The 13,641-nt window shown below is 52.4% G+C and overlaps 1 protein-coding gene across 1 annotated transcript; it reads left to right on the top strand.

The window, feature by feature from the left end:
• Positions 1 to 4,438: 4,438 nt before the first annotated feature.
• LOC118841435 (fibulin-7-like) lies at positions 4,439 to 12,141 on the top strand. Its single transcript, XM_036748834.1, has 8 exons — positions 4,439 to 4,504; positions 5,839 to 5,995; positions 7,074 to 7,244; positions 7,610 to 7,735; positions 8,457 to 8,579; positions 9,575 to 9,712; positions 10,766 to 10,904; positions 11,781 to 12,141. Exons 1-8 carry the CDS (start codon positions 4,439 to 4,441, stop codon positions 12,139 to 12,141), a joined length of 1,281 nt encoding a protein of 426 aa, XP_036604729.1.
• Positions 12,142 to 13,641: the final 1,500 nt, after the last annotated feature.

Raw genomic sequence — 13,641 nt, 5'->3', positions numbered from 1 at the left:
ACAGTCTGGGCTGGGCAGGGAGGGACAAAAGGGAGAGACTGTTGAGTAATCACTCTGTCCAACAGTTGCTGGCTTCTTGAAAGGAGAGAGGCAAAATTGAGACAGAGAGAGCCTGCAGAAACCCCTCTGTCCTCCCCGCCTGGCCACCCAGCCCAGTGTGCACTGACCCGGCCCCTGCTAATCATTGGAGCATTATTAGAATGCTGGGGAGTCCCAGAGGCCCCTGCTGATTGGCTGGAAGACATTCCAAGGCAGAGGATTAATGAATGGATCGCAGGGCTAGGGGTGCTTGCTATAGCATCTGAGCCCATTCACCCGCTCCTGCCAAGGGGTACCCCTTAACCCCCTCCAGGTCAAAGAGAAGAATATTGGGGATTAGGAGGGCCAGTTACGGTGGGAGATTGGAAGGGCTGGGCAAGACCCCAAGGGAGTTCTCTTTCCCAGGAAGCTCGCCCCAACCTTGCCATGAATTAAACATGGGCAGAAGGTAACAGCACACCATGTGCCATCTGAAAGGGGCAGGCAGCTCCCTTCCCAAGGTTGGAAGGACCCAGCTCCTGGGAGGGCTGGGAAGGGAATAGTGGAGGTGGGAGAATGGGGCAGAGGGGAGCAGGGTCAGGATTGTACTGATGCCAAGGGGCATCTGAGGCGGGAGCAGAGGGGCTGCTTCAGCTCTCATGTGAATCTAGGCTGTCGAGGCCACAGAGGAAGGGAGCTGGATCCCAGTCCAATTCTGTGATGTGGTGCCCCTGGGAGGTAGCAAGAAAAAAGTCTTGGTTAAGAGGAACAGGAGAAAAAGACAGGTAAAGTCAGAGCTGAGTCCAACAAAGAGCTGTTTCAGGCACGATTGCACCAAGCCAGGCTGGGTGGCCAGGTTTCTTTGGTGCTTCTAGGGGCTGGGGACAGATGACCTGGGGGATGTTGCTGGGGTGGAAGGGACACCTGGGCCCCATAGGCCCCAGGCCACAAATCCCCTCTGGGCTAGTCCGACCGTAGGGGGATTGCTCCCAAATGAGATGCTACTTGTCGGGGAAGGGGCCTAATAAATGCTTGTCACTTCTTTCCTTTCCCCTTCCTGGGGCCCAAAATGTCAGTGTGGGACAGCCCAGTAATGGTGGGAGGTGGGCTCTCCCCTGCATCCTTCTTCCCAAAGGGAGGGTGATCAATGAATCTCCTTGCAGGCAAGGACTCCCGGCCCAGAGCTCTCTGCTCTGCAGTTGGGGTGGGGGTAGGGAGTGGGGAAGTGGGTAGATTATATATCCATGCTGCAACACCCAAAGCAGGCAGTGACAAACAGCCTTGCCACTAAGTAACAAGAAAGTTACTTCTCTCCTCTAGTTTTTAGCTCCTGGCAAGGTCAGAATTTAATATTCTTTGCCTCGCCCCAAAAAATTCTTTCATATTAATTACCAAAACTACTTAAAAGCTCTTTCGAGATCTTATGGATGTTATGAAATTTTTGAATGAAATTTATGGTACCATTCTGTTCACAGTAACATAATAATTTCTAAAAGGAAATTATATTGGGGATTTCTGCATCATTGTCCAAGGGGAGATTTGCTCCTCCATTCACCTGGAGCCTTGGAGAGGTGGTCCAGTCCAAGGACCTGAGTTCAAATCCTGACACACTGACTGTGGGCTTTGGGGTCCTTATCTCTAAAATGATAGGGTTGGACTAGGTGTCTAAGGTCACCTGAGGTATTCTCCAGTTCTGCATCTAGGACCTGCTGACCTTGTGGCTCAGAATCAGGAAGGATGAGCACCAGGTGTGTGTCCCAGGGAGACGCAGCCACTCCCACCTCTCACCAGCAGAGAGCACCATTCCCTCTCTGATAGAGAAGTGGCATTGCCAGCAGTTCCCCCACTGGGTGTGAATGGGTGATTCTTTTCCTTTGAATGGGCACAGTGTGTGGGGCTGGGCAGACTTGGCAGAAGCAACAGCCGCAAGCCTCTCACTCAGTCCCTTGCCAGCTCCTCTCCCTTCCAGGCTGACAGGCCCAGGGCCAGAGCACCGGGGCCCCAGATGCTAATGACCCTTTCTAGGGCAACTGTCCTCCATGTCAGGGCTCTCGGGAACAAGCCCGAGGTTCAAAGATCACAGAACCCTGACATCTCAGAGTTAGAAGGAGCCTCAATTGCTAGCTACTCCAACCCACACTTCAGTCAGTCAGTTAACAAGCATTTATTAAATGCTTACTGCATACCAAGCACTGGGCTAAGCCCTGAGAATACAATGAAAAGCAAAAACAGTCCCTGCCTTCAAGGAGTTTACAGTCTAATGGAGCATACAGCACATAAGCAACTGTATGCATACAAGATACATACGGAAGAGATGGGGGTGGGGGCGGGGGGCTGGAGTTAGGACAATGTACAAATGCTGAAAGGCGGACGAGGGCAAGATGAAACCAGGGTTTCTTCTCTGTCCCCATCAATTTGTATTTATCTTTATATCCTTACAAATGTACATATCGTCTTCTCTGATCATAAGACTAACAGGATGTTGAGGTTTGTAGAATATTACATAATCTTATCTGATGCACACAACACTGGGGGGTAGGGGCCAATAGAGGAACCAGCTAAGACAGGGGGAGTCTCCTGGCCAGGGTCATGTAGCTAATGGGTGTTTGAGGCAGACTTTGAACTTGGTCCTTTCTGACTGGGCAAATCTAGTGCTCTCCCCACTGAACCATCGAGTGGCCTAATTGAGAGGGGGTATTGGTTTATTCTGTGTATGCCCAGCCCCTAATCATCCTGAGTAGGGAGGGGAGGAACATGGTGAGAATTCTGAATCCAGATGGTTTGGGTTAGTCTCTGTGCCTGCCGGTGGTGGAAGGAACACTGGCCTGACAGATGGAGATGGTGAGTCTAGACAATGACTGGCCACCTCAGTAGGACCTTGGTAGCTCAGTAGGACCCCGGGGATTCCTCATCCTTCTGGAATTCCCCTCAGGTTTTCTTTCCAACATGGGAATGTTCCACGCCAGCCTCCCGAGGACTAGCTGCCATTAAAAGCCTCCACGGAGAGTCCATGGCGCTGCCTTGCTGGCAGAAGGACGGGAAGGATTCCCTAACCCTTCACCATTCCCATGCCAGCCCCACGTCCTGGGGTTCCACCTTTTGGGGGTTCATGGGGGCCTTTCTCATCTTCTTCCTTCTCTGATCTCAGTCTGTTCCTCACTCACTCAGCACACACTGTCTTGAATATTGTTACTTCTCAGCTCCCCTGATTCTCATTTTTCTTTGTATTCCCCGCAGAGCTTGGCCCAGGGTGCTGCACATAGTAGGACTCCATAAGCATATGCTAATGGATGAGACCAGCCTCCAGGATCCCTCTTGCCCTTCTCCATCATAGCCACAGGAGTAAGAGCCTGGTGCCAGGCCAAGGACTCAGGGAGAGACCTTAACCCAAACAAGCTTGTGGCTTCTCTGCTCTCTGCCTCACCTTCTCCCTTGATGCAGGCAGGAAGAAGGAGAGGACAAGTTTCTGGGGTGGTGGGGGAGAAAATTCAGGGTCCCCCCTCCCATGCAGGCACAAATACACACACACTATAGAAGGCTCCCAGGCCCCTTGGAGTCTGGCCTGCCCACAAGCCCCTCCCTTACAGGCAGATCTCTGGTGGTAGGTGGGGGGACCCTGGAGGGGGAAGGCGGCAGCCCCTCCCCAACCCCGCCCCCTCAAGTTGGAAAATCAGAGCGAGAGAGGTGGCAACATCTTCCAGAGCAGACCAAAGGACCAGCCAACCAGCAGGAGGGGACAGCACCCAGGGACCCCCAGGTCACAGCTGTGCCCCCCAGGCAGGATACAGCCTGGTTCACCACAGTAAGTTGTTTGGGAGAGGGAGGGCCCTTGGGGGAGAAGGAGAGCCTAGGAATCTTGGACCTCTTGTGTGTAAAATGAATGTGCTCCAAGGTTCTGATCCTGGGGAAGCCCAGCCTGAGAGGGACACCTAACTAGACCCCATGAGACTGGAGTCAGGCAGGATGACTGTACAGAGAGGGCCAGAAGATGCCCATTTTGGAGACCAGCCAAGGACACCCCACAGGAGATGCCTCCAGGAGGCAGAAGCAAAGAGTTGCCAGCTTTAGGGTAGGGTAGTGGATTTCAAGCAATCCTGGGAGAAGCTCTCTGAAACCAGTGACCATCTCCTTACCACAGATATTCAGGAGGCTGCTCTGACGGGTCCTGGGGAGAGGATTCCAGCATTGGCTATGCTCCTCACCCCACCCCCACCCCCCAACTCCCTTCTTTTTCCCCAACTCCTGCCAGTAAGGGGCAGCCTTCTGTGCTTCAGAATGAAGTAAGAGTTCTGGGAGAAGGCTCCACTAGCCCCCACCCTCATACTCTACCCCTAACCATGCTCTGGCCCTGGGTGTTCTCTCTTCTCTCCTCCAGGCTACCTAGACATTGGCTCTCTCCCACTGAACCTCTCCAGACACAATGATGTTTGGGTTGCTGGTTCTCATAACCCTGAGCCTCCTGAAGGTCCCTGTCAGTGATGGGCAGGTAAGGGGAGACCCTTCACTCATTTTACCCCAAGACTTCTTATCAATCATCCCCCAGGGGAGCAATCAGGCAGCAGCATCTGGGCAGATCCCACCCAAAGGTGCACATCCTGAACTGAACGAGCACACCCATTTTCCAAATGGTCACATCAAGGCACCGAGAGGTCAATGTGAAGAATCAAACCTGGTATGCAGATTTCTTGAACGTGACCAGGCTCTTTTCCATTGGTCTCTGATACCTTTGTCCTGAAGAGGTTAGATGGACATTCATGTGTTTATCCCTCTTTGACAATAATATTAATAATAACAGCCAGCACTCACTCATATGGCACCTTGAGATTTGCAAAGTATCCTACACATTATCTCATTTGATCCTAACAACGATCCCTATGAGGTAGATGCTATGATTATCCCCATTCTACAGAGGAGGAAAATAAAAATAAGAGAGTTTATATGACTTGCTCAGGGCCACACAGCTAGGGAGTGTCTGGCGCAGGATTCAAACTCAGATCTTCTTGAGTCCCAAGTCCCACGCTCTATCTACTGCTCTACCATCTTGCGACAGAGAGCCTCTCTTGAGGCACAATGTGAGTCAACAGTGGTGTCCAAAATGCAGAAAACGAGAGGGATGTCTGCTGTCCTCTGCTCTGGAGGATCACTGGATAGTTGGCCTTCGGTGGCACATTTTAGGAAAGCTGTGGACTTAGCTGAAAGTCCCCCCAGATGGTTGTGTGTGCAGAGGAGGTTACCCAGAATAGAGAGGGACTGGGTCATGCTGTACAAGGATTGGTTGAAGGAACTTGGAGTCAGAAAACCCCATTTTACAGATGAAGAAACTGAGGCAGACAAAGGTTTAGTGACTCATCAGAGACATATATCTAGGAAGAGTCTGAGGCTGCATTTGAACTCAGGTCTTCTAGACTCCAGGTCCAGCATTCTATGCACTGTGGCGCCCCCTAGCTGCCTCTCGACTTTGGGCCTCAGTTTTCTCGTTTGCGAAATGAGCGGAATGGACCAGATGACTTCTAAGTTCCCTCGAGATCCTCTGACCTGGGCAGTAGGTTGAGAAGAGGGTCCAGTTTGGCCCCAGAGGGCTGAGGAACTCTGGGAAGGAAGGGACTTGGGGGCACACTAGGAGCAGAGGGGCAGGGTTTTGTCCCGTTAAGGAGAAGCCCCGGAACCCTTTGAGCTGCCCACAGGAGGTGGGCACTGCCTTGACCCAAAGGAGCAGATCCTCCACCAGGGAGCTCTGCAGCCCTCCTCTAGACGTCTGTGGTCCTTTCCAGAGGGCAGACGGTGGCTTCTGTGTCCCTCTTCCTACCGTCCATCCCCCAGGGCTGCCTGAGCAAGCGATCAGTGCTGGCCACTATCCGCCAGATGCAGAAACTGCTGTCCACCCAGGAAGCTGCCCAGCTCCAGGGCCTGCGTAGCCTCAGGAAGCAGCTCACCATGCTCCAGGGGAACGTCCACAAACAGGCCACACGGAGGAACGGTAACGAGGCTTGGCCCTGGTGTGAGCTGCCACTGGAGGGGGCTGGGCCTGCCTTGGCACTGACCTGGGAGAGGCTTTGGTTTCCAGGGGGATTGGGAGCCCTGAATGGTGCTAGAGGCTGGGTGGATCTGCCCCGGCTGCTCAGCTATCAGGTCCCAAAAGGCCCTTTTGTGGCCTACACCATCCACATGGAACTAAGTTGTTCTCTGTGGCCCCAGGTTTTGGGCATCGGTGGGGCTGTTGGGGTGCAGATGTAAGTGAATGGAAGAGGACTGCTTCCCATTTGGGTAAGCTGACTAGAAGTGCCTGGATGATGACCTTGGGGAAGTCACTTCTGATCTTAGGACCTCAGTTTCATTATCTGTAAATTGGGGGGTGGCGCTGGCATGGATGACCTTTAAGGTCATTCACAATTTTGAAATCTCCTCTGCTTTGGCCGGACAAGTTTCCCATAGATGTAGATAACTGACCATATAGCATGCTTCCATTCTGTTCTGATTTTCCTCTAACAATAACTCTTAAAATTGAAAAAATAAGGATTTCCTCCCCTTTTGCCTGCATCTAGTCCCCTCCCCTGGCCCCCCCATACCTGCACACACACTCCCCCATATGCTTTGCCAGAGGAATCACAACCTTGGAGCTGCAGCCAAAGTTAATAAGTCAGCCCTCCCATTTTACAGATGATGCACTGTGCCCCAGAGAGGTTATGTGACTAGCTTAGGGTCACACAATTAGTGTCTGAAGTGGGCTCCAAACCTGGGCCCTCCTAACCTCAGACCTTGGCCCTTTGTGACCAAGCACCCTCTGCAAGGGCAAGAGGAAGCAAAGCTTGGACAGAAAATATATTAACAGCCTCTCCAACCTAGCGGAATGATTTCTGGATTTTGAGTCATCATTTGGGTTTGAATCCTAACTGTGGGACCCTGGGTAAGTCATCCTGGGTAAGTGCCTCCATTTCATCGTCCATAAAATGGGATGGTATATATGCAATACCTTGACTCATTAGGTTGCTGGGAGAATTGTCAGCAATAAAGTGTTGCATAAATGTGAATTTTTTTTTATTTTCCCCTCACCCCAGAGACATGCCCCCACCTGGCTATGCCAATACACGGCAGGAAGCTAGGGAAGAAAGTGGGCATAGGACATGAGGTGCATTTCTTGTGTGATGCCGGCTTCCAGCTGGTGGGCTCCGAGACTCGGTTGTGTCAGGAGAACCGAACATGGAGCGGACAGCAGCCTTTTTGCAAGAGTAACGTATTCAAAGCAATAAGGGATGGGCAGGTGTGTTGGAGGGTGGTGAAAAGGGTCACCACAGGGCAAATGAATGCTGGAGAATATTGGATCTATGAAGGGAGCATAGGCTCCCAGCCCTAAATGCTACATCTGATCCAGGCTCTTGGTTTGGCCCCAGTGAATGGGTTCCAGATGATCACGCCCCTCACCCCGATCCCCAGGCGCCAGGCACAGATCCCTCCCTTCAAGGTCCCTACCACTAGACTATCCCAGGAACAAATCAGACTTCAGGGATCAGTTTTTTGGCCAGGATATACCAACTGCTCTCTGGGGCAGGAATAGGCATGAGATAAAGAATCCACTCTGTCTCCTGGCCCCCAGGTATTGATGACTGTGCCAGCCAGCCCTGCACCAATGGGGGCACCTGTGTGGATGATGTGCAGCGATACGTCTGCCTCTGTCCAAGTGGCTGGACCGGAAGCAACTGCCAGACCCCAGCCACCTCCTGTGAGTGCCCCTGCCTCCCCTGCACCTGCAGGACCATCCACAGGGAACTGGTTCACTGCCAGTCCTCCAAGAGGGGACAAGAAGCAGCTTCTGTCTCCTTGAGGCAATGCTGTTCTTGATACCAAGGCTGGGGCAAGAGAGAGACCAGGCCCCACAGTAGGTCATTTGAGGGGGAACTGAGAAAGCATGGGAGTTGCAGGCAGAGCTGGGAAGGGATTCTCCTATATTTAGCCATCCAACAGGGATCAGCTGAGGGAATCCTCCATGCTTGGTCTGGTGCTAAGCACCATGGGGGATCCTGAGAAGTTACAGCCCAGGATGCTGGCCTGAAGGAAGCTGGGCATCTAGTCATGCTCTCCATGAGCCCCTGTGGACAAACATATCTTACACGGGCACACATACCCCTTATCCTAATCTCTAGGATCTCTGTCTTGACTTACAGCACCCCGTATTCCTAGGCCTCCCCTCACTGAGGTCTCTGACCCTCAGCATCTCCCTCTTCAAGTATAATGCTTTGGGGACTTTGACCATCCAACCTAGAAAGACCTAGGTGGCTTGAGAGAGAACTTGAATCTGGGGCCCTTTGTGTAGCCTTCTCCCAAGGGCCCATGCCGAGCCCCCTTGGGCATTGTGCTCAGCCATGCAGAGCAGGGGGCCCTGGGGAGGCTGCCCTCTCTGACTGTAACCTCTTCTGCCTGCCCCCCCCCCCAACTCCTCACAGACTGGGTGTCTCTGAGCAATTCGTCCTTCAGCCGCCAGCCCCGCTGTGCCGAGAATGGGCAGGGTGCCCGTCAGTGCAGCTGTGACATCGGCTTCCAGATGCGTGCTGGAGGCTTATGTCAAGGTGAGGAAGGCCAAACATGCCCCCAGAGGACAGGGGTGTCTCCTCAATGAAAGGAGAGGATTGGAGAGTCAGAGGACATTAGTCCTAGAAAGGACAACAGAGTGTCATTTCATAGAAAAAACAAAACAAAACCAGAGTCCCCAGAAGTGGGGCCGGCCCTGCCCTGCCCCAGGTCCCTTAGCGAGTCAGTTCAGAGCCAAACTATACCTTGGCCCTCTATCCCTTTCTTTCATGCCTGTGCACGGGCCCCTCTGCCTGCAACGCCTCCCTCCTCATCTCCAGCTCTGGAATCCCTTGACTTGTTGACTCCAGGGTTTTGAGAAAAGTTGTCAGGGTTCTCTCTCCTCTCAAATTATCCTACCTACATTTACATTCACAAGTTGTAACCCTTTAGTAGAAAGTAAGTATCTCGAGGGCAGGGAGTTGCCTATACCAATAAAGTCATAGGCACTGGCCTATCTGGTTGTGTCCCCACCATCTGGAGCATCCTCCAGATTTATTCTTGCTCAAGTGGATTCCTGGGACTGGAACCTGGGTCTCCAGGTTTCCCCAGCCTAATACTCCCTCCATTGCACCATCACTGCCTGGGAAGCCTAGGAGGAGGGAAAGGGGAACAGAGGAACTAAGCTTCATATAGGATTCTAGACAAAGAACCCAACCATGTCCTACCTCTTCTAGCCAGGATCTTGGAGACCCATGGCTCTGAGCAATGGCATGTAGTGGAAAGAGCCATGAAGAGTCTCAGGACCTGCGTTCAAATCTCAGCTCTGCTGTTTATTGATTGACCTTGGATAACTCAATATCTCTGGGCTGCAGTTCCTCATTTTTTAAATGGAAGGGGTTGGACTCTAGTCTATCTAAGGTCCCTTCCAGCTTTAGAGGCTCTGATGTGACCAGCCACAGGGATGCTTCAGTCTTGTGGGAGGGGGTGGGAAGGAAGGCAGGCGCTCTTGGGCTGCCTTGTCATCTGAACCCTCTGCTGCTCACCTTCTCAGATGTCGATGAGTGCCAGATGTTCCAGTTGAACCACCAGAACAGAATCTGTGTCCACAGCTGTGTCAACCTACCTGGGTCCTACCGTTGTATCTGCCCCCAGGGCTACCTGCTCAACCCTGACCAAAACACATGTGAAGGTGAGTACTTCTGTCCAGGTGCCACTCTCCTCCCCAAGGGATATTGGAGCAGAGTGGGAGGTGGGGAGAGCACCCTTGATCCTCAGGCACTTCCTCTATGGGAGCCTTGTTTCATCATGGCTTTCCCTCTGTGCCATCTCCTTCCCTTCCCTCCTCTCACTCCTTGTTCTAGAGAGTAATCCTGCACATCACATGGTACACTCTAACTCTCCTTAGGGCTCAGAGACAGTCTCTTGTTGGCTTTCCCCATATCCCAAAGAGCTTGGTAATGACTTTTGTGCTCCCTACTCCCAGTATAGAAGGGAAAATGGAGGTGAGGGGGTAGGGCATTGAGTGATCTAGGATGAGAACTCAGGAGTCTTAGTTCTTGCTCTGAGACCTCTCCCCTTATCCCTGTGAATTTACCTTGGACACAAGGAAAGGCTGAGCTGGGAAGCCTTTGCTGAGAAGGATCAGAAGGTCTTGTTTGGAGATCCAGCCCATCCAGCAGGACTGGGTTATCCTGAGGATCAACAGAGGATAGAGTTAGAGCTCGAAGGGACCATAGAGGCCCCTCATCTTACAGATGAGGAAACTGGAGACCAGCAAAGTCAAGTGATTTGTCCAAAGTCCCATAGCAGCAAGCGGCAGAGTCAAGATTCAAACCCAGATCCTTGGATACAAAAATTCAGAGCTCTTTCCATTGTACCATATTTCTTTCTACCTTCTCTTGTCCTCTATAAGCCCCAAACATGTGTGTGTGTGTGTGTGGTGTGAGAGACAGAAGAAAGAGGGAAAGGGGGAGAGACAGAAAGACAGAGAGAGCAAAAAGGAAGAAAGAGAAAAAGAGAGGGAGAGAAGGAGGGAAGGAGGGAAGGGAGGGAAGGGAGGGAGGGGAGGGAGAAGGAGAGAGAGAGAGGGAGGGAGGGAATGAGAGAGAGAGAAGAGGAGAGGGGAGGGGAGGGGAATGGAGGGGAGAGGGGGAATGAGGTGGGAAGGGAGGGAAGGGAAGTGGAGGGGAGGGGAGGAAGACTTAAGGAGGGGTAAGAAATGTTTGTCTTGCCTTTTGGCCAGATGTGGATGAGTGTGCAGACCAGCAGCACAACTGTAGCCGGGGCGAGCTGTGCATCAATGTCTTTGGGGGCTTCCAGTGCGTGCGACCAGAATGCCCCCGGCCCCGGCACAACACCAGCTACGTGAAGACATCAGCCTTGTGAGTGACTTCCTGGACCTTTCTGTCTTGCTCCCCCCTTCCCCTCTCCCACCTCCATCTCCTACCCCCCCAACTTCACTGTCTTGGGAGGTGCCCATCATCCAAGTCTTACTATGTGCCAGGCACTGTGCTAAGCACCGTGGATACAAAGAAAAGGGAGGGGAAAAGGTCTCTGCCCTCAAGGAGCTCATACTCTGAAAAGGAAAAAACCGTGTTGAAAAAACAGATACCAAGAGGCTGCCTGGGGGACAAATGCGAGCCGATCCGAGGGGGAAAGCACTAGCGTTGCAGGGGAGCCTGGGCTTTTAGCTGGGGCTTAAACCTTAATCACTGTCGGCTTGGGGTTTCCTCAACTGCAAAATGAAGATAACTGATGGCATGTCTTATAGGACTGTTGTGAGGATCAAGGGAAAGGGAATGATGTATTAAGCTCCTATCGAGTGACTGATTCCTAGCTGTCTAACAAATGAGATGTCTGTCGAGTGCGAAGCACACAGTAGGTGCTTAGCACATAGTAGGTGCTTAATAAATGCTTCTTCCCTCTTTCCCTTTCCCTGCTCAAATCACTTACTTTCTTCACTCTGCCCGGGTTTCCTTATCTGTAAAAACGAGGATTATGATAGCACTTACCCCCCAGGATGGTTTTCATTTCTTAAAATCCTACTAAGTGCCAGGAATACAAAGAAAGGCGAAGATAAAATGGGGATGTTTGGAAAGCACTTTGCCAACTTTAAAGGGCACGCACATGCTAGGTAGCTATTATCCCCGTTGCAGAGGGGGCCCCGCCCGGCCTCCCGGCCGCCCCTAGACCACCAGGAAGGAGGGGCTGAGGGGAGGGGACCCTCAGCCTCTCCCTCTCCCTCCGCCCCTCTCCAGCCAGTGCGAGCGGAACCCGTGCCCGGTGGACAGCCAGGCCTGCCGCCAGGCGGCCAACTCCATCTCCTTCCACTACCTGCCGCTGCCGTCCAACCGCACGGTGCCCCGCGTGCTCTTCAGGATGTCCACCACGCGCTTCCTCGGAGACAGCCTGCGCTTCGCCATCACGGGCGGCCGGGGCCTCGGGGCCTTCGCCGTGCAGCGCTCAGACCGGCACACGGGCGAGCTGGTGCTGACCAGCCCCGTGCCGGGCCCCGCCACGCTGGAGGTGCAGCTGGAGATGAGCGAGCTCTCCAAGAAGGTTCTGCTGGGCAAGCACGTCTTCAGGATCACCGCTTTCATCTCCCCCTACGAGTTCTAGCTCGCCGGCGGTGGGGGCCCTCCCCGTGTCCGCAGCTGCTTCATGCCAGGCTGGGGCTAAGACCCACAGACAGAAGCAGCGGCTGCTGTTCCTGCTTCCTTCCTCTTTGCCATGAACCACAGGGCTGGGATGCTAGGGAGGGTAGGGGAAAGACAACAACCGTGAACACCTGGGTTCTCCGGAGCTCACTGCCATTTGTGACGTGTAGGAGCCTGAGAAAGTCACTTCCCCCTACCCTGGGCCTCAGTTTCCCCATCTAGTATTAGACAAAATTAGGTCCTGTCTGCTTCTAAGAAAATAAAAGCCTAAAATAATTCAGGTTCTGCAGAAGAAATATTATTGGCTTCCCTCACCACCCTCACCCAAAACACACCAGGAAAAACCAGCCTCCAGACCATTAGAAGGTCCAGTGGTAAACACCAATTATTTCTGAAAATGGACTGAGAGGCCTGGAGGAACCTATCGCTTGTTGGCCTTAACCCCCAAAGATATAACCCCGGAGTTAAGAGGATGTCTGATCTATGCATCTGTTACTATGGAAACTAAAAGCCTCTGGGACAGGGACCAGAATCCCTTCTACCCATCCCAGGAGAGCAAGGAGTCCAGTGATGTCATTCTGGCCTTCCGAGGCCAGATCACAAAAGAAAAAGAGAATATGAAGTCATACAGCCATCACTGGGAGTCAGGATGGCCGACATCAATATATGCCCCCACTCATTGCCTCCCACACAACCTAATTATTTGTCCCCCACTATATACAATATGCAATTTTTTCTCATCCAGGTACCTTCTCCCAGCATCCTCTATATGTCCTGCTGTTGTTCCTCCACGTCTCTCTATTCCCCCTCCCCAAACCAAGCCCTTATTACTTTGGGTACCCCACCTCCTGGTAGAGCTCTGGACTTTGACTCCAGATGTGGGTGGGTTCAAATCCTGCTTCTGACACTCACTAGCTGTTGGACCAAGGGTAAATCATATAACCTCTCTGAGCCTCAGTTTCTTTAACTGTAAAACGGGGGAGGGTCCTAATTCCTATAAGGCCTACCGTACAGGGGTGTTGCAAGAGTCATGAAATTATTCATGTAAAGTGTTTTGCAAACCTTAAATCAATTTGCCAACACCAGTTCTCATCACCAACATCATCCTCATCCTCCCTGTCTTTACAAGCTCAATCCTAGGTCACTGTTCCCTGAACTCCAGAATTGATCCAGGTACTTTGTGTGGCCCCAGCGCAGGGCATGCCAATACGGCGGCCTCTGTAGATCTCAGCCAATGCAATCTCAGCTCAACATTCCAGGGGAGCACAGGGATTTCCCAAAACGATCGGACACATGGACCAGACTGGTGCTGCCCAGTATCTCAGGCCCCAGTGTCTGGGACCTGTCATCATCCCCCTTGCAAAAACCTAGGAAACATCCTTGTTCAGTTTATCTTGAACCTTTGTGGCCCAGAGTCCCTTGTATCTTGTCTTCCTGTCATCCCTCTGCATCATGGAAGGGA

The sequence above is a fragment of the Trichosurus vulpecula genome, chromosome 3, assembly GCF_011100635.1.
Source record: "Trichosurus vulpecula isolate mTriVul1 chromosome 3, mTriVul1.pri, whole genome shotgun sequence".
Lineage (NCBI taxonomy): Eukaryota > Metazoa > Chordata > Mammalia > Diprotodontia > Phalangeridae > Trichosurus > Trichosurus vulpecula.
This window is presented reverse-complemented; position numbering and strand designations above follow the sequence as displayed.